The sequence below is a fragment of the Sus scrofa genome, chromosome 14, assembly GCF_054392235.1.
Source record: "Sus scrofa isolate SSC_HxYL_T2T_F1_AM1 chromosome 14, Sscrofa_HxYL_maternal_Yorkshire_Landrace_v2.0, whole genome shotgun sequence".
NCBI lineage: Eukaryota > Metazoa > Chordata > Mammalia > Artiodactyla > Suidae > Sus > Sus scrofa.
In genome coordinates, this window is record NC_139396.1 from 56,603,112 (window position 1) to 56,621,499 (window position 18,388).

The 18,388-nt window shown below is 50.0% G+C and overlaps 1 protein-coding gene across 8 annotated transcripts in view; it reads left to right on the plus strand.

Moving 5' to 3' along the window:
* Positions 1–3,638: 3,638 nt before the first annotated feature.
* The window catches only part of TESC (tescalcin), a 56,483-nt gene continuing 41,733 nt past the window's right edge, over positions 3,639–18,388 (plus strand). For all 8 annotated transcript variants that reach the window (XR_014826168.1, XM_084994220.1, XM_084994223.1 and 5 more), the window contains exon 1: positions 3,639–3,829. Coding sequence is in view for 5 of the 8 variants with exons in the window: in XM_021073708.2 (XP_020929367.1) it covers positions 3,772–3,829 (58 nt within the window). In the remaining 3 variants the exon portion in view is untranslated. The remainder of the gene's footprint in view (positions 3,830–18,388) is intronic.

Sequence of the window (18,388 nt, forward strand, 5' to 3'; positions counted from 1 at the left end):
GTGCTGAGTTGTCTGAAACAAGCTGGCTAGAACAAATTGTTAAACATTCAGGAGTTCTGCAAGCCCTTGTTCAATTATTGGAGCTTGAAGTTGACTGCGGTGGGAGTATTTGCACCATGGAAATCAGGAATTGGCAATCTGCAAAGTAGAGCTCTGCTTTCTCAGAGTCTGTGTACCTGCTCCCCACTGGATAGGGCTTCCTCTGGCCGGCACTGTTTTAAGCATTTTACATATACGAATCCACATTTAACCATCGCAGGCATTGTGAACAAGGTACTGGGTTATTCCCATTTTACAGATGGGAAACCGAGGCCCAGGGAGGCAAAGCCACTTGCCCAAGCATGGTTTGGTAGTCTGCTTCCCTGACACAAACAAAGACCAGGCCACCATCTCCGGGCTCAGCTGCCCTTTGTGGCCTCACAGGTACCTGCCATCCTCACCATGACCATTTTTAATCAGCTCCTCTGGGAGAAGAGAGGCAGTTGCCTGGTGACTAAAGTGATTCCTGGCTCTCTGAAGGTCATGCTGTGTGAGGCGGAGGATAACGATCCCTGCACGTGTGCCCCCTCTTCCAGGGCTCCAGACAACAGAGCCAATCAGCCCAGCCAGACCCCACGCAATGCTCCAGACCTCCTTCGTGTTCTGACGCCATTCGGAGGATTGAATTAAAGGCCTGACGTCCTGGAACAGGCAACAGCAGGCTTTGCATGGAGAGAGCCCTGCCGTGTGGGCATCATTGCCAGGGAAGGAGGCAAAGCCCAGGCGGAGGGTGGGTGACCGCAGGAACCCCAAACCTCACCGATACTTCTGTCCAGCCAATGTCTGTCTCTGGAGTGTCCCCTTGGGGCCACAGTTGGGGACAGATCATGGACTCCCCAGGGCTCAGCTTGGGGGTGTACACAGTCTCTCCTGGGGCCATTCTAGCCGGAACATTCCAGATCTCTGCGGGTCCTCATTTACCTCGCTGCTTTGTCGCCTCCTCTGGGTCTGTCTCCCAGTTTTCCAGGACCTTCTTTTTTTAGGGCCTCATGTGCAGCTTATGGAAGTTCTCAGGCTAAAGGGCGAATTGGAGCTACAGCTGGCAGTCTACACCACAGCCACAGCAACGCTGAGATCCTTAACCCACTGAGCAAGCCCAGGGATTGAACCCGCATCCTCATGGATACTAGTTGGGTGTGTTGCTGCTAAGCCACAACAGGAACTCCTCTAGGACCTTTTTTTTTTTTTTTTTTGTCTTTTCGTCTTTTTAGGGCCACACCCATGGCATATGGAGGTTCCCAGGCTAGGGTTCTAATCAGAGCTATAGCTGCTGGCCACAGCAACGCCAGATCTGAGCCATTTCTGTGACCTACACCACAGCTCACAGCAACGCTGGATCCTTAACCCACTGGGCAAGGCCAGGGATGGAACCCTAAACCTCATGGTTCCTAGTCGGATTCGTTAACCACTGAGCCATGACGGGACCTCCTCCAGGACCTTCTTAAGAGCAGAAATGTGCCTCCTTTTTACTCCTGGTTATGGCTCCAGGACCTAGGCAGGCCCCTGTACACAGCAGGCCCTCAATAAATGTGTAATGAAGAAATGGATGAAGAGCAAGTCCCCACATTTTGCCTTCCTGCTGCCACAGGAGCTCTGATTAGTCCTCCAAGCCCCACCCACAGGAATAAATTCCCCTGTGGTCATCACGCCCAGTCTTCCAGCTGGGTGGTGAAGGTGGCTTGTTTAGTAGCAGACCCAGGAGAGCAGATGGGGGCCCTCAGAAGGACTCTCCGAGGAGGTGGTGTTTATGCTGACATCTGAAGAGCCTCAGCCATGGGAAGAGGGAGGGGAGGGGTTTTCCAGGCATAAGGGCAAAGCAGGAGTTGACAGTAGCCATCAGGGCCTGGGATAAATTTCACTGGGTAGACAGGCGATGGAGTAAAAACCACTGCCCTCATCCCATACACTGGGGGGGTCTCTCCGTAATCACAAGTGGGGCAGAGCAGAGCTGTGTGCCCCTTCCCTGCCCCAGAGCTTTGACCCCTGCCCACCAACAGTGTACCAGCTCTGAGAGCCACCGTGCCAAGGGGAAGGAGATGCAGTTATGACATCATTTTCATTCTCCCTGGAAAAAAGCCCCATCATTTAATCCTTGGATAATTTAATAAAATTCCAGGAACAGATATTTTAAGTTGGAACAAAATTGCGTCAAGCAGTTGTGGGTAATTCCCAAGGGGCCCAGGGACCCCTTTCCTGATCCAGACTGGGTTTCTAGATTCCTTCTGACCTGAAATTCAGTTTCACAGGCGGCTTCCTAGTTTGCTTGGACCAGCTGATGCCCCCCAGCCAACATCTTCCCAGTGTGGCTAGGTCTCAGAACTGCCCAAGCCAGCTCTGCAAATGCACATTCCAGGTGCTGCCTCAGCTCCACAACAGAGTGTAAAGAGGAGCTGGATTTTCAACCAGGAGGGGGCTGACTCTACTGTGCTGGGCAGGTTTCAGGAGCCCCCTGGTGTCTCTGAACAGCACCCCTGTCCCTGGAAAGGGCTAGGACCCTCAGCTTAGATTGTGGTCTGCAGGGATGGGTGGCTGGTTCTCAGGGCCCCGTGTCCAGCACTCTCAACAGAGCCTGGCACCCAGGACAGACCCTGATTACATGCCAACCCTTGATGGCCACATCACTGAGCACCGTGAAGCAGAATGGTCTGGGCTTGAGATACTGGAAAGTGTTGACAATTTCTGCTCAGGCTGTGTGATCCTTCTGAGAATTAGTTCCTCTGCTGTAAAGTGGACATGATTCCACAGTAGCTACCTTGTACTGTGTCCCAGGCCAGGTCCTTCAAATGGACATCTCATTAACCATTATTATCCCAATCCTAAAGAGAAGGACTCATGGCTAGACAGGTGGCAGGACTGGCCAGGGTCACCCAGTCTGGCTACAGAGCCCAACTCCTTCAGTAGGCTTAAGGCAAAACTTCTCCCAGGAGGCCTGTTTTCTCTGTGGCAGTTTGAAATTCAGCCTTCTGGGCCCTGCCTGAGTCAGAATCTGGGGGGAGCTCCCTGAACCTAAAGTTGGAAGATGCCCTCACTCTAAGCAACTGGGCTGTGTAGTTGGGATCAGCTGGTCTTGTACGTGAGTGTGACCACTTCAGGGTGGGCTTTCCTGGAATAAGCCAAGTACACCCCCCCGCCCCCACCCACACCCCATCATGCACATACAAGATGGATTCTTATGTTATCTTTATTGCCATTCACCGTAGACCCAGTAAAGGCTCACCGTCCTCCACTGTTCCCAGGGAGTTTCTCTCCTGAGATATGGGAGGATGCGTGGTTGGACCAGCGTGGGAGTGGGCATGGAGCTTCCTTGGGGTCTGATGCTTCCTTCCCAACTCTGCTCACACCTGCTTCTTCCCAGAGCCGGCAGGGGTGCGGAATTGGTAAGGTGTGAAGAGCGCGTCCGCCCTCCCATTGGGGTTACTAGGGAACCTGGGCTATGGGCTCTTGGGTCCCCCTCTCCTTCCTTCTCTACCTCCTCCCCTTCGTTTCCGGCCCGGGGCGGGGCGCTCCCCCTTGTCCCCGCAGTGCGCGAAACCGGCGCGCTCTAGGACCGTGGCGCGCCGCCCTCCGCCTCTATAAGAGGCTGCGCTCACGCCCCACGCGGAACCCGAAGCTCAGACCAGTCCAGACGTCTCGACCCGCGTTGGACCCGAGGCCGGACCGGCCGCTTCGCAGCCGACGCCAGCCCCGGGCCTGGGAGGAACAAGCGCCCCGGGACCACCTGCCGCGGGTACCATGGGTGCTGCCCACTCCGCGTCCGAGGAGGTCCGGGAGCTCGTGGGCAAGACCGGCTGTGAGTATTCCGCGGGGGACGGGCACCGGGGTTGGGGCGGGGACCGCCGGCCGGCTGCCTCGGGGGTTCCCAGCCCACACGCCGCCGAGCTGTGTGACCTTGGGCTAGTAGCTGGCCCTCTCACCTTCTCAGTCTCTCCCTCCTTCAAATGGGTCCCCGCCGGTCACTTTGCAGGCTTCGGTGATGCTGAGTAAGTGCCACGGCCGCTCAGCCTCGGGCTTTCGGAGTTGGATGGGAACCCCCAGGCCTGGGGACTGTGGACCGGGGAGGGAGCAGGGTCCGGGCTCCCTAGCCCGTGGCTGGGCAAGCGCACAGGTACGAGAAAGCGAGCACTCGAGGATGCCCAGATGCTGTGAGCGCCTCGCACCTGAAAGTCGTTTGGATTCACGATGCGCAGGGGAGGAAAGTTTTAAAGTCGTTGGGAACCTAGCTCTTGCACTTCCCGTCTGTGTGACCTTAGGCAGATGAGCCAGTCTCTGCGTCTCCCTTTGTCCCGTCTGTAAAATGTGTTCAGGTGGGTACCCCTCCCCGGGTTGCTGGGACGATTAGGAGAGGCAGAGCCTGCAAAGCACTTTGCTGGAGCCTGGCGACCTTCCCCCAGCTCGCCCCGACTCCCGGGCCCCGCAGAGGCTGCGCGCCCCGCATCCACCCTGGGCAGGGCGCACCGCACCGGGAGGCCGAGCTCCTGGCAGAGCTGACCACAGGGAATTGATGGCGGAAGCGTCTGTCCGCCCAAGTCCAGCCGAGCTGGGAACTTGACCCTGGGCTCTGACTCTGGGGCGCTCGGTTCTGTTTCACTTTGTGAAGGGGGGTGGGGTGGGCTGAAGACCCTGAGAGGCCAGGTGAGTGGGCAAACTTGCTTTGGCAATGGGCGGACCTGGTGTGAACCCTTCTAGCGCCTCTTCCTTGCTGTGCGACCTTGGGCTAGTCTCTTTGTCTCTCTGAGTTTTGGTTTCATTCTTTGGAATGGGATTTCTGCTAGTATCTGGTAGATAGGTTCTCAAGAAATGGGAGCTTCAGACGTTATTTCCAGGAGGGAGCTGGCTCTTGGTGCCTGCTTCGAGTTTAGTGCAGAGAGTCAGCATCCACAGTTGATCACCTAGAGGAAGCGACCCAGGTATTTGAAAAATGACCCCTCCTGACCCTCACTTTTAGCATCTCTTTCTAGGAGAATTGGATAAATATTACAGAAATCCTTTAAAAACTGGTGTCTGTAAACACACATGCATACACACAGACATGTTTGTAGACACCTTCCTGTGTAGAAATATAAAACTATCTGTAACTGGAGGGGGGAAAAAGGTGTGGTAGAGTATACATATTATGGACCCCCCCTTTTTTTAAAAGAGGGAGAGCCAGAGTATATTTTGTAACTGTTTCATTTGCATCTTCCTTGAATAATGAATACTAATTAGGAGATTTGGTGGAAGGGATGAAGAGGGGTGAGTTTTTCACTGTAAACTTTTTTTTTTTAGTGAAGCAAATAAGCGTTTATTTAAAAAGAGGGAGAAGATAGGTGTGGAGAAAACACAGGCGAACTTTGGTGGGAGGGGTGGAGAGAGAGACAGAGACAGAGAGACAGAGCAAGAGAGGAGCCTCGCTGTCAACTTTCTTATATTTTCATTTTGAACCATGTGTGAATATTTCACCTCTTGAAAAAATTTTATAGTCTAGTTCAACCCTAAGGCCCAAGTGAGAGAGGAGGTAGGATTCCTTTTGCCTGACTTTCATAAATTTCCCCTTCTTGGATGCCTTCTGGCTGCCTTAAGTTTGGATGGACAGAAGTGGGGATTTTCTGTTGCTGGGATCTCTGCAGGACCAGTGGGCTGGCCACCAGCACCATCTTGCAGGCAGTCTGAGGGGAATTCCATCCGGTTGTGGGTTTGACAGGTGATGGGGCTGCAGAGCATGCTGGGAATCTTGTCAGTTTCCTGGATACACCCTCCCACAGGGATGATAGATGCAGAGTATTCCTTGCTTTGTTGCTTTCCTAGATGTGGCTGTTGTGGCTTCCCTTCTGGCTTCTCAGAACTCAGATTTCATACTCCAAAGAGGGAGGGAAGACCGAGAAGATCAGGGAAGGGGTTCTGAGGTCAGACTCGGGAGGAGGATGAGTGCCTTCTGTTTTCTGAACCTCAAGTAGGTGGAAAGTTCCCCCTAGTCCTGTGAAAGGGTTTGGCATGGTCTGAGCACTTTCACCCATTCAGACCCAGAGAGGCACATAATATAAACAAATTAACTCATAGGTGACAAGTTCTGTGAACAAGATACAATCTGGTGGCATGAGAGTTGGGGGAGGGGCAAGGAAACATTTCTTCAGGGTGGACCAGAAGGGCTTCCCCGAGGAGGTGATAGTGAAACAGACCCAAATAAGGATCCAGCTGCATGAAGGCCAGTGGAAAGTGCATTTGGGGCAGAGGGCACAGCAAATGAAAAGATCCTTCGGCAGGAACAGGTTGAGGACCATGAATGAGGTTTGTATGAGATGAGGAGACAGACATAGTCAGGGCTCATGTTGGGGCAGGAGCCTGATTTAAGGGGTCTGGTTAGGTATATGCCCTGAGAGCCTCCGTTTTACCCACTGTGAAGTCAGGATGGAAGTGATACCTTCCTCTGAGTTGTCAGGAAGGATTAAGTGAGTGAATACATGTAAAGTGTCCAGAATAAGCACTAGTGGTTAGTGTTATCAGTCATGCTTTAAACACATTGATAGGTTCCAGTCATTCTGAGCCACAAGTAAGAGTTAAGTCTTGGTCCCACTTCTTCACAGCTGCGTGACGTTAAGCAAGTCATTTGACATCTCTGAGAGTCCTTGCCTCCACCTGGTCCTGGTTCAACAAGATGGTGTCTGTATGTACACAGTGCTTGACTTGGTATGGGCATGTCAGCTGCCTGGATCCTGCTGACTGGGTGGGGTCTTCCTATAAGAACTCTTGGGAAGCATCCCTGAGAAGGGGGAAGAGCCTGGGATCAGGGCAGCCAGAGAATAGGCTGTGCCTATAGGGTTGCTAGGCTTCCCCTGCCTCTCTGAGGACCAAGATGGTCCCTGATTTGAAGAATCAGCCTGGTGCCTTTGCATGCACTTTCATGGGCTCCTAATAATCCTCCAGGGAATGTGGCGCTATGGCCATTTTACAGATCAGGAAGCTGAGGCTCAGAGGAGTAAAGCAACTTGCTTGCTGTCCCATAGCTCATAAGAGGAGGAATAGGGGACCCCAGGATCCCCAAGTGCACTGTCCTGCCACCACTGTGCTTTTGCTGTTTTTCATTGCCTCTTGGAATTTTAGGAACCCAGAAGGGGGTAGATGAATGTAGTCTGCCCATGTATTCGTCTCACCTCCAGGTCATTGCAGCATCTGTTCCCTGTACCTGGCGTGCTCTTTCCATTTTATAGAATTTGAGGTTTGCATATGTGATACCTCTGTAATTACCACCCAGGTTAAGATCACACACATTTCCTCTTTGCCCTGTCTCTTTATGGAACTCATGCTCTTCATCTTTCAGAGCTCGACTTAGCTGGTGTTCCCCTCCAGGAAGCCATCCCTGGTTCTCTTCATCCAACCTCTGTTAAATGCCAGTTCCCAGCTCTCCCATAGCCGCTGCCTTCCCTCCCACGATAGCTCGCATTGCACCGTGTTATAATTGTCAGCTTTGTCACCTGCCACCCCCTCGAAACTTAGAGTTGCCTGAGAGTGGGGAGGATGTGTCTCAATCACCTTTGTACTCAGAACACAAGAGGTGCATGCTGAAGGGACGAAGGCCTTGGGGACCTTATAACCTAAGGGGCATTGGCTGGGAGTGTGTGTCTGGTATAAAATCTAGTGCCAGCCCGCCAGCTCCACCAGAAATAGGCCTGAGTGCAAGCTTCGCCCACGCAGGGCATCCTCAGGTCTGCACACCCACCTCTCCTTGCCTGCAAGAGTCTCTTTGATTGATTTAAAATCTAAACAAGTTATTCCAAACATCTTCTCTGCACCAAGAAGGCTGACTACCTAGATCATTAAAATTCACATCTTAAAACCTCCAGGAAGGCACCGGGCCGTGTGTTGGGCTGGCCTTTCTCCACGACGGGCATGGACTAAAGCCCAGTGTGTGTCCCGAGGTGTGACATGGGCCCTGGACGGGGAGAAAGGCTCCTTAGGAATTCCTCACCAAAGCACACATTCCCCGTAGCCACCTTGAGCTGGCCTGGAGGTAGCCCTGCTTCCTGTCCCCCCCACTCCATGTCTGCTCCTGGAGTTGGAAAGGAAATAATAAGAGGAGGATTCTGGGGAAGGTGGAGGGGTCTATTTTTTCCTTCAGGCTCCGAAACAACTCCACAGGCAGGTCTATGTTGATGCCAAGAAGCTGCCAGAAGGAAGGAGAAAAAAACAATCTCCCAGATCTAGAGTTCAGACCTCGCGATGATAAGCGCTAATGTTTACCGGGTGCCTGTCATCTGCCAAACGCTGGACCAAGCTGTGAGGTTTCTCCGCAGTTGCTCATGGAATCCTTCCAGGAACGCTGGGGTCTTCCCATTCTCCAGATGGGGAGATGGAGGCTGAAGAGAGGACGTGGCAGCCCGAGGCCACAGGCAGCTGCGAAGCAGAGTAAAGCTTCAATTCCTGCTCTGACCCCCAGACTTCATCCTTTGGGGAGGGAACCAGCTATGTGGGAGATCCGTGTGCTCAGGGCTTGCTTCTAGGGGCCGCACTACCTTCTCCCCACTGGGCAGTACTCCTGGATTGTAAAGTCTTCAAGCAGGCCCAGACCATGGCCTTGGCCCCTTCACCACATGCCACATTCCTGCTGTGCTCCAGGCACTGGATACCCTGGGCACTGGACCCCTCCCCTGCTCTCTTGAAGCTCAGGGCCTGGAGGGGTGAGGGCAGGCCATCCACTGCCCCTGAGGCTTGTTGTCCTATGGTCTCCAAGGCTTGTTAAGCTAAACAGCCACTAAGACCTACCTGACTCTTCATTTCCTATGGGCTGGACTGTGGTTAGTTTGTTTAATGGGAAAAGGGTTGATTTGCAACATTGTGTTAATTTCTGCTGTACAGCAAAGTGATTCAGTTATATGTGTACACACACACACACACACACACACACACATGTATTTTGCTTTTTAGGGTTGTACCTAAAAAGTGCATATGGAAGTTCCCAGGCTAGGGGTCAAATCGGAGCTATAGCTGCCAACCTACACCACAGCCACAGCAACATCAGATCCAAGCCAAGTCTTTAACCTGCACCACAGCTCATGACAACACCGGATCCTTAACCCCCTAAGCAAGTCCAGGGATCAAACCTACATCCTCATGGATGCTAGTCGGGTTCATTTCTACTGAGCCACAGCAGGAACTCCCCATTCTTTTTAATATTCTTTTCCACCATGGTTTATCATGGGAGGTTGCTATACAGTAGGACCTTGTGGTTTACCCATCCTATATATAATAGTTTGCATCTACTAACCCCAAACTCCCAATCCATCCCTCTCTGGACTCTGGTTTTAACCTGGGATCCTTGGGGAGTCTCTGAAACCATAAAATGGAGTGCATAATTGTGTCCATGTGCCTCTGGGAGACAGGGACCCTCAGCCTTCATGCAGGTCTCAGAACAGTCAAGATGTAGTCCATCGTGTGTAAATAGGACCTCAATATAAGTAAGTAATAATAAGAGCACTTAAATTTTTTTTAGAAAAATGAAAAACAGTGGCTCCCTGTAAAGGAGGAACAGACATGCTATGAAGCCTGAGAGGACTGGTGCCCAAAGGTTGAGCTCTCGGGGCCCCTGGGGGAAGGGGTTGAGGCCACGCAGGGAGGGCCAAGTGGCCTCAGCTCTCCAGAACCTTTCCTGCCTTGGTTGAGTGAGGGGTGAGGGACCCCTGCCCACTCCCAGGTCCTCACAGTGTGGAAATGTGCGGGAAATGAACTGATTGCTGGGCACCCAAAAGCACCTCCTGCCCTGGCTGGTGCTGATAGTTTAAACTCCATTCAGCTGGTGTGGTCATCCCGTGTCAGCATCAGTCACAGAGCAGGGCCTGGAGGCTGGTCATCGTTGGGCCTGCCCTGTGGGCCTTGCTGAGATGCCTGGTCCAGGCGGCGGCCCTCTCTGAGCCACCAGCTCCATCCTTTTAAAAATGTAGTGGTCGACCAGATGGTCTTGGGCTATGAAGGGTAACAGCTGTTCCTTCTCGGGCCCTTTCGGTCCATCATCTTCTGATCCTCATAAGAGCCCAGTGGGACTTGTGTTTCCAGCTTACAGATGAGCAAATGGAGGCTCAGACACATGTGTGACTATGCAAGGTCACTTAGATGCTGTGTGTGGAGCCCACATTCAGAACCAGGCCTCTTTTTCAGGTGCACAAAGAACCTGCCGCTCCCACAAGACATAATCTAGATGGAGACTGTAAGAGTCCCCAAGTCTGTGTTATCTAAAAGAGGCGACACGGTTGCCCTAGGACCCAGCTAATAGTGTTCCACACACTTGTTAAATTGGCAAGGGGAGAATCGGACCTTCAGGCAGATCAGATTAGTTCTGGGTGATGTGGAAAGTGCTAGAACTGTGGGCACCCCCCCTCCCCCAGGAGGGCTGGGTGATGGGCATTGTGAGGGGAGCGTGGAACCCTGGGCAGAGGCAGGAACGCATCCCCTCTCCATTTCCTGGGTCTTACTGTGTGGCTCCCATCTGTTTCCCAAGAAGGATTCGTGTTTTCTCTGCAGGCAAGCAACTGGCAATCTACCCCGAGACTCCCCAGCTCCACAGATTAGTAGTAATTAGATCCCTCATGCATTTTTCTCGCCTTCCCCACCCCCACACTGGCAGGATACATTTAAGTGTGTGTGTGTGTGTGTGTGTGTGTGAGTTAGTGGTCCCCAGAATGCAGCATGGAACTTAATCACTGCTCAGATATGCCATACAGCCCAATCCTACAGACAAAATACCTCATGTGTTGATAAGATGCTTCTACTTTTGCCAAGCACTTTTGTAGCTGTTATCTCAAGCCCAGGGAACGAGGTGTTTTCAGCTCTGGAGTGCCCACTGCTTTGGAAAGATAAGGTAGGGCCTCCTTTTCCCAGGCTGGGCAAGGTGAAAGGGAGGAGCCTGGTACCCTGGTCCTGCCAGCCATTCTATTGCCGGCTCCAACTTTATTATTAATTCATGAAACCAGAAGGTCAAGTGGGTGATTTCCGCTGGTGGTGGCAGCCACCTTAAGTGTGAGGACAAAAAGCCCCTTTGTTGTGCCAGCAGCATGACCTTTGTGGACAGGCAGGCTGGCAGGATTGGGCCTTCCATTTTCAGCATTGCTCCCTGGGAGGTGAGAGAGAGCAGGCAGGTCTCAGGGCCCAGGGACCTCTGTGAGGGGGGGCAGATGGCCAGGCAGGAGATATTGGCATGATTGGTGTGGCTGAGACATACAGTGATGGAGAGAGAAGAAGGGTCCCTTCCTACCTCCTGAGCACCCATGCCAGGGTCCCAGTGATGGAAGAACCTGGGTGAGCTCCCAGCACTTCACAGTCTCATCCACCTGGTAGTTCTCAGGATTTCCCTTGTCTTGTCCTCACCTGCATCTCTGAGACCTCAACCAGAGTCCCACCTGGGTCCAGACCAACTTTCCATCACCTTGGCCTTTACCAGCAGATATGTGTTTGAATCATGGGGCCACTTTTTACTGTCTAAGCAAGTAGCTTTGCCTCCCTGAGTCTGTTTCCTCATCTGTGCAATGGGAATGCATCTCAGGGCTGCTGGGAGGACTAGTGAATTTGAGTAAAGCTCTTCACATGTCATAAGTGTTCAGTAGTTGTTGGCAGATGTGAATCATTTTGTCTGTAAAATTCTCAGAAACTGGCCACTTGCCTCCTTTTTAAGGGCATTCTATAACTTCCTTCAGTAATTCTGATCATTTTTGACACATCTGCCACCTTTGCCATGCCTCAAGTTAATGGTATCTTGCCCTTGTGATGATGATCGGGGACCTCAGTATGCTTTAATTTGTATTACTCTGTGGTATTTTTTCTTTATTTTTAAGGCCTTCCTCTTGGTTTTATTATTGTTTTATGCAAACTCTATTCTTTTAAAAAATTTTTATTGAAGTATAGTTGACTTACATTGTTGTTTTAGACTCTGTTAATTTTTGCAACCATTGTTGCTCAATCAAACTCATTAGATTGAGTTTTCTTTTTAGGTAACTCACCTTTCCATAGATTTTCCAATGAGTCTCTGAGCTGTCAGCTTTGTCTGAAAACATCTTTATTTTGTTGAGTATACAGGAGTGATCATTTGGGCTGGGTATAAAATTTGAGGTGGCTGCATATTTTCTCTCAGCACTGAATTTTTAATCTCGTCTTTCCATAAAGGCCAGCTCTTTTATCTGATTGATATTTCCTTGTTAAAAGCTGATTGTCCCCCCTCTATTAAAATTTTTTGTTGGTGGTGTTTGTTTACCATGCTTTGTCTAGGTGTGGACTTAATTTACCCTGCCTGGGAATGGTTTATGCTGTTCCCTCTTAAAATGACTTATGTCATCCATCATGAAAATATTTTCTCTCCCCTTTATCTTCTTCCTCAGCAATTTCCATTTGATGGACTGTGTCATTGTGTCCTAAAAGCCTCTTTACCTTTCTTTTATATTTCCTATCTTTTTGTTGCTCTGTGTTGTATTCTGAGTCATTTCCTTAGGTCTGTCTTCCAATTCACTAATTCTCTCTTTAGCTATTACACCATCACTGCCTTAACTCAGCTTAGTTTTTAAAATTCCATAGACTTTAAAAAATCATTTTGTAAGTTCTGTATGTTTTTCAAATTTACTGCTTTTGTCATAGGGCACTGTTCTTAAGTTATTTGTAATAATTTAAAGCTACTATGTAGTTTCTGCTGTCTCACTGTCTTCCCGACACATTTATTAATTGTGTCTGCTGATCCTTTCATATGGTGATCATTTGCTTGCATAGTTTGGTTTTTGATTCTGAGCTCATCCTAGACTGGGCTGTCTCCTTCTCATGTTCACATCCTTTGAACTATCTTCATCTCCAGATTCATACTGAGGCCAAACCAAGTAGAGGTGGGCTTAGCTTAAATACCTCCCTGATATGCTAGGGGTTATAGAAGTTCCTCACACAGAAATTTGCTTTTGTTGTTCTGGGTACCTTAGGGCTTTCACTGGAATGCAAACAGTTTTTACATTAATACCTAAATTTGGCTTTCCTGCACCACAGAGATTTGGATTTTTCTCTCATGCATGACACAGCCCTGGAGTTTTGATTCATCACAGAGTCCTCTTCTCTTCCTTTTGCTCTGCTGCATCTTTTGAACAGTTAGCTTCCTTGTTGATTCTCTGGGGCCAGGAGGGAATATTTTTTCAGGCTCACCTTATTTGGAGAGATAGCCCTTTGTGCTTTAGCTTTGGACAGGTGTCTCACTTCTAACTCATATGGACCCAAGGCCACTGCTTCACTCGGTGGACTAGAAGCCCCTCCCTTAGTGGTTAGAGCCTGGAACTGTTCTGGTACCCCTGGGCCACCTCACTTGCTGGGTCTGAGTCCCCTTCCTGCTTATGGCACCTGGGGCTTTCCCTTACTTTCAAGCTTAGTGACTTCTTATACTTTTTTTTCTATTTTTATCCAGTGCTTCCTGGGTTTGTAGTGGAATGGAGAGTCTCTGTTAGCTCCTTGCAGAAGGAACTGGAGTTCTTTACCTAAATGTCCTACCATAATGAACCCTCATATTTTCTGTAAATTTGGAGCTGAAGATAGCTCTAGAAGGATGTGAAAACCAGTTCCCTGGAGGCTCTGAAAGGTGCCAGCTCTCCAAATCTCCACTGATTAACTGTTGCTCTTCTCCCTTCCTCATCTTTAGTCCTTTTATTACAACAGAGACATCTTTCTCCCTTTGGTGACAGAAACAATGTGTTCACTGTCCCAGTCACTTCCCAGCTTTGGCAGACAGCACAGCAAGCAAGTGGTCATGAGAACACGTTCTAGAGTCACAGACCTAGGTTCAAATCCCAGTTCTGCCACTCATAGCATTAGCAAATGACATAAGCTCTGTGAGACTCAGTTTCCTTATCAGTATTAGGGCGTAATAACCAGCCAGAGAGGCAGGCACTGTTAGGAGGGCTAAATAAGATAATGTGTGCCCAGTGTTTGGCTTAGTTCCTGCCTCCAAGTAAAATGCTGACACAGTGTGTTATCATTACTGCCCTAAGGTGAGTGGGAAGAACAGAGCATGGCTGTAGGAAGGTGTGTGTGGACGAGCAGGTCAGTCTGTGTGATCTCGAGAGTCGTGCTCACCCACCTGGACAGCTTTTCTTGTTGTCTCCTCACTCATGAGAGGAGAATGTTTTCTAAAGTTACCCTTCTTCACTCTGACCCAGCTTCACCGCCAGTCCTGAGATTTGGAGGGTTCATTTCTGTGCAGGACTGCCTCCCCCCCCCTCCCCCCCGCAAATATCCTAATAGACCCTCAGCACCAGAGATTAAAATAAATGCCACTCCCAGGCAGCTCTTCCGGGGAATCCCTCAGCTTTTGCATTTACAAAGCGGGTTGAAGTTTGCAAGAAAAGGGTTTAAAGGTGCTGGAGGAGGACCAGCAATTACCTTCTTGTGGCCGCTTCTGCTCTAGAGAATAGCATTGCATTTGATAACTTCCTCCTCGAGGCCAAGGGCACCCAGTTGCATCTTGGGTTAATTTTAAATTCCCAGCAGCGGGGCGTGGTCTGTAACGTGTACACACTGAGCACTTGGCTTCCAAGGGAAGGCAGGTGGAGGAGCAGGGGTCCAGTGCCCTGAAGCATCTTGTGCACCAGGCGTGTGAGGGTGGATCCCTTCCAGGCTGTGGAGGCCAGTCCCTCCTTTCCCTCCCCGGCCCAGGCTTAGTCATTGCTTTGGCTGTAGCCCCAGGCAGCACACAAATTCTAACTTCCACAGGAGACTAGAGGCAGCTGGAGAGCCAAGTAGGTACCACGAGATTTTTGCTTTGGGGGTGTAATACTAACAATCATGGCAGTTCCAGCATCTCTGCTCTTTTGCCAGGTCCAGTGCTGAGTGTGTATGTGACTTTCTTTTTTCAGCTGGGGCAAAATTCAATCACATAAAATTTGCCATCACAACCATCTTAAAGCACACAGTTCAGCACACTGACAATGTTGTGCTACCGACACCAGTGTGTTTCCAGAACATCTTCATCACCCCCAAGAGAATCCTCATGCCCACTGGCAGTCATTTTAATCCCCCACCTCACAGCCTCTGGCAACAGCTAACTTACGTTCAGTCCCTATGGATTTGCTTACTTTGGGTGTTCATATAAAAGGAAGCATGCAGTGGTGGCCTTGAGTGGCTGGCTTCTTTCACCGAGTCATGTTTTCAGAGTTCATCCAGGTTGTGGCAAGTGTTGGTACTTTGTTTCCTCTTGTGGGGGATCCATATTCCAATGGATGGGTAATTCTCTGGCAGCTCAGTGGATTAAGGATCTGGAATTGTCAGTGCTGTGGCACGGGTTCAGTCCCTGGCCCTGGAACTTCTGTATGCCACGGGCGGGGCCAAAAAACAAACAAATAAAATATTCCACTGGATGGAGATACTGCCTTTTGTTCATCCATTCACCAGTGGATGGATGCGGATCCCACGTTTTGATGATTGTGCATATTAGGTATGTGGCTTGATTGTTTTTCGTGGTGTGAACAGCCTGATGTGGGTGGTGCTATTATTATCTCTGTCTCGCAGAGGAGGATGGTTTAGTAGGATGTGAAGCCGGGGGTTGGACCTGCAGCTCTTGGCAGCGGTGTGGTTAGCTCCTCTTTCTGTCTGACATGGCATGCTTCAGTGTTCTAGGACCTCAGCTGATGCCTGGGTCATGTCCTGGCCAGTCTGTCAGTATGCAGCAAGAGGAGAGCTCTGGGGGCCCTGGAAGCCACCACAATCTCCCCAGTGATGCCATTCGATGTCCTTGCACCTGCATCCAGGCTGGCACTGGCGGAGGCAGGGTGGCTCCGGGGTGCCCTTGGAGAAAGCAGACAGCATGCACTCAGCTGCCCTTGCTTCTCCCAGCGGTGTCTTGAAGGCCCTTCCCTACCTGGACAGCTACACCTGCCAGCCTCCCAGCTGGTACCCAGTCCCATGGTCTGCATCCGCCCTCCATTCTGTTGCCAGGCACATGGGATATTTTACCAAGGCTTAACATTGTCCAGAAACTCGGGGTGAAGTCTAAATGCCTTAACCCGATGTGTGCGCCCCACCCCGCCCCAGTGGCCCCATCCCTAGTCAGCCTTCCACCCATGCAAGAGGGCTTGTGGCTGCCTGAGTATTTCCCCCTCTGCCTCCACCAGGCCTGCCTCCCTGCCCTGCCCTCAGCCTCTGGGATCCCATCAGGCATTGCTTCCCATCCCATCCCAGTGGATAGGAAGCCCCACTCCAAACTGGGTGCTCCTTGGAAAGCAGACACCACATTTAGCATCCTGTGTTCCAGTGAAGTGAGGGCTCTTCCTTTTGTGTCTGCTTCCCTGGCCTCTGGCAGGTGCCCAGCAAACCAGAGGCTCTCATGTTCTCTTGATGAGCGGTGGGGGCACTTCTCAGGGGGTTGAGCAGGCACAGGTGTGCCATGGGGAAGTACTTCAGGTCCCCATGCCCCTGAGAGCAGCCCAGATTCTGGAAGGAAGGAGCAAGTGATCATTTATATGCCCCTTGCCACCAGACTTAGGTCCCTGGGACCACAGGCTCACCTAGTCCCCACCACCCCAGGGTGGATGAGGGTGAATGTGGATGTTCCTTGTCCTCCCGAGTCACACGAGGGAGGTTGGCTCTCTTGTGGGCATTCCATTTATACAATGGCATCATACACTCTGTGTAGAGGGTTTCAGGCCTGTTTCTTTTCCTCAGTCTCCTGCTCACCTCCTTCCTGAGTGGTCTCTGATGCCCTGGTCTCTGCGACTCCCCTTCCCCCTGTGAACAACCCCTTACTTAGCACAGCAGGCTGCAGGCTGGCTCGGGAAGCCAGGCAGGTGGGGCCAGGGCCAGGCAGAGACCCCCATATCCATCAGCAGTTCCCCCTCACGCCTTCCCACCCCAGCCCCTGGCAACCACTAATCCACTTTCTGTGCCTGTGGATTTGCCTCTTGTGGGCATTCCATTTATACAATGGCATCATACACTCTGTGGCCTTTTGTGTCTGGCTTTTTTTCCCCTCAGCAGAATGTGTTCAGGGTTCGTCCACATCATAGCAGGTGTCAGTATTCCATTCTTTGTTTAAGGCTGAATGATATTCCATTGTGTGAGTGGAATACTTTTTTTTATCCATTCACTTGTTGATGGACATCTGGGTGGTTTCCACCTTTTGGCTCTTGTGAATAATGCTGCTGTGATGGTCCATGTACAGGTTTTTGTGTGACGTATGTTTTCATTTATCTTACATACTTAGGAGCAGCATTTCTGGATTGTATGGTAAATCTATGTTTCCTTTTTAGAGGAATCACCAAACTGCCTTCTACAGCGACTGTGCCATTTTCCATTCCCATCAGCAATAGATGAGGGGTCCAGTTACTCCACAGGGGCTCCAGTGTTAGGGGGTAACTGTACAAAAGGAAACACAATGCTGCCAGCCAAGAATAGCTGGAGAAACTGTTACATTGTAACAACCTAACTTGTATCTTCCCTGTTTCTTATTCCATCAGAACCTGTACTAAAAATAGAATCTGCTAAAAATAGAAACTACCCCTTTCTCTATATAACTGTCACCTAGGCTTCCTGGTAGGGGGGTAACCTGAGTTCTCTCTGCTCAGTGCTGTCAGCCACTCTGTTGGTCAGTACACCTGCTTGAGATCTCATTGCTCCTGTCTCTGCCTCCTTCTTCCCTCCGGGTTTCTACCAACCAGCACATGGTATTTTCTGTTTTAGTTTTCATTTTAGCTGTCAGAGTTTAAAACATTTTAAATGAGCTTACACAGTGGTCCCTATTAATTGCAGAAAAGTTAAAGGACAGATAAACATTTTTCTCTAGAGGAGAGCTAATGTCCTGACATGCTCTCTACCATCTGGAACAATTCATATTTTGTTGTAATCCTTTCCTGTTTTTTCCTGTGCACACGTGCGTATGGATGAACTTTCATGTAAATGAGATCTTTGTGGTCTGTTGTTTTTCCCATGAAGGTTTTTCCGTGTCTCATGATCTTTTAAAAATATTTTTTAAGGCTGTGGAGTACTCTGCCTTTAGGATGCACCAGGATTTATTTAACTAGTTTCCCATGGGTCAGCGTTGACCCAGTTTTTTACTGTTCGAAACAGGCATCAATGATTACTCTTATCTGTTTGTCTTTGTACACTTGTCTCAATTCCTCAGGACTCACTCCTGAGGATCAAGTTGCTGGTTCAGAGTGTATGTACCAAGCACTGTCTGGTGCAAATGTAATGTGAGGTAAAATAATTCTAAATTTTTGAAAAGCTATAAATGTAATGTTAGATTATCTAGTAGCCCCATTTTTTAAAAGCATAGAATGTGTGAAATTAATTTTAATAATAGATTTTATTTAAGCCATGATATCTAAAATATCATTTCAACATATAATTAATAGAAAAATGATTAAGGCAGTTTACT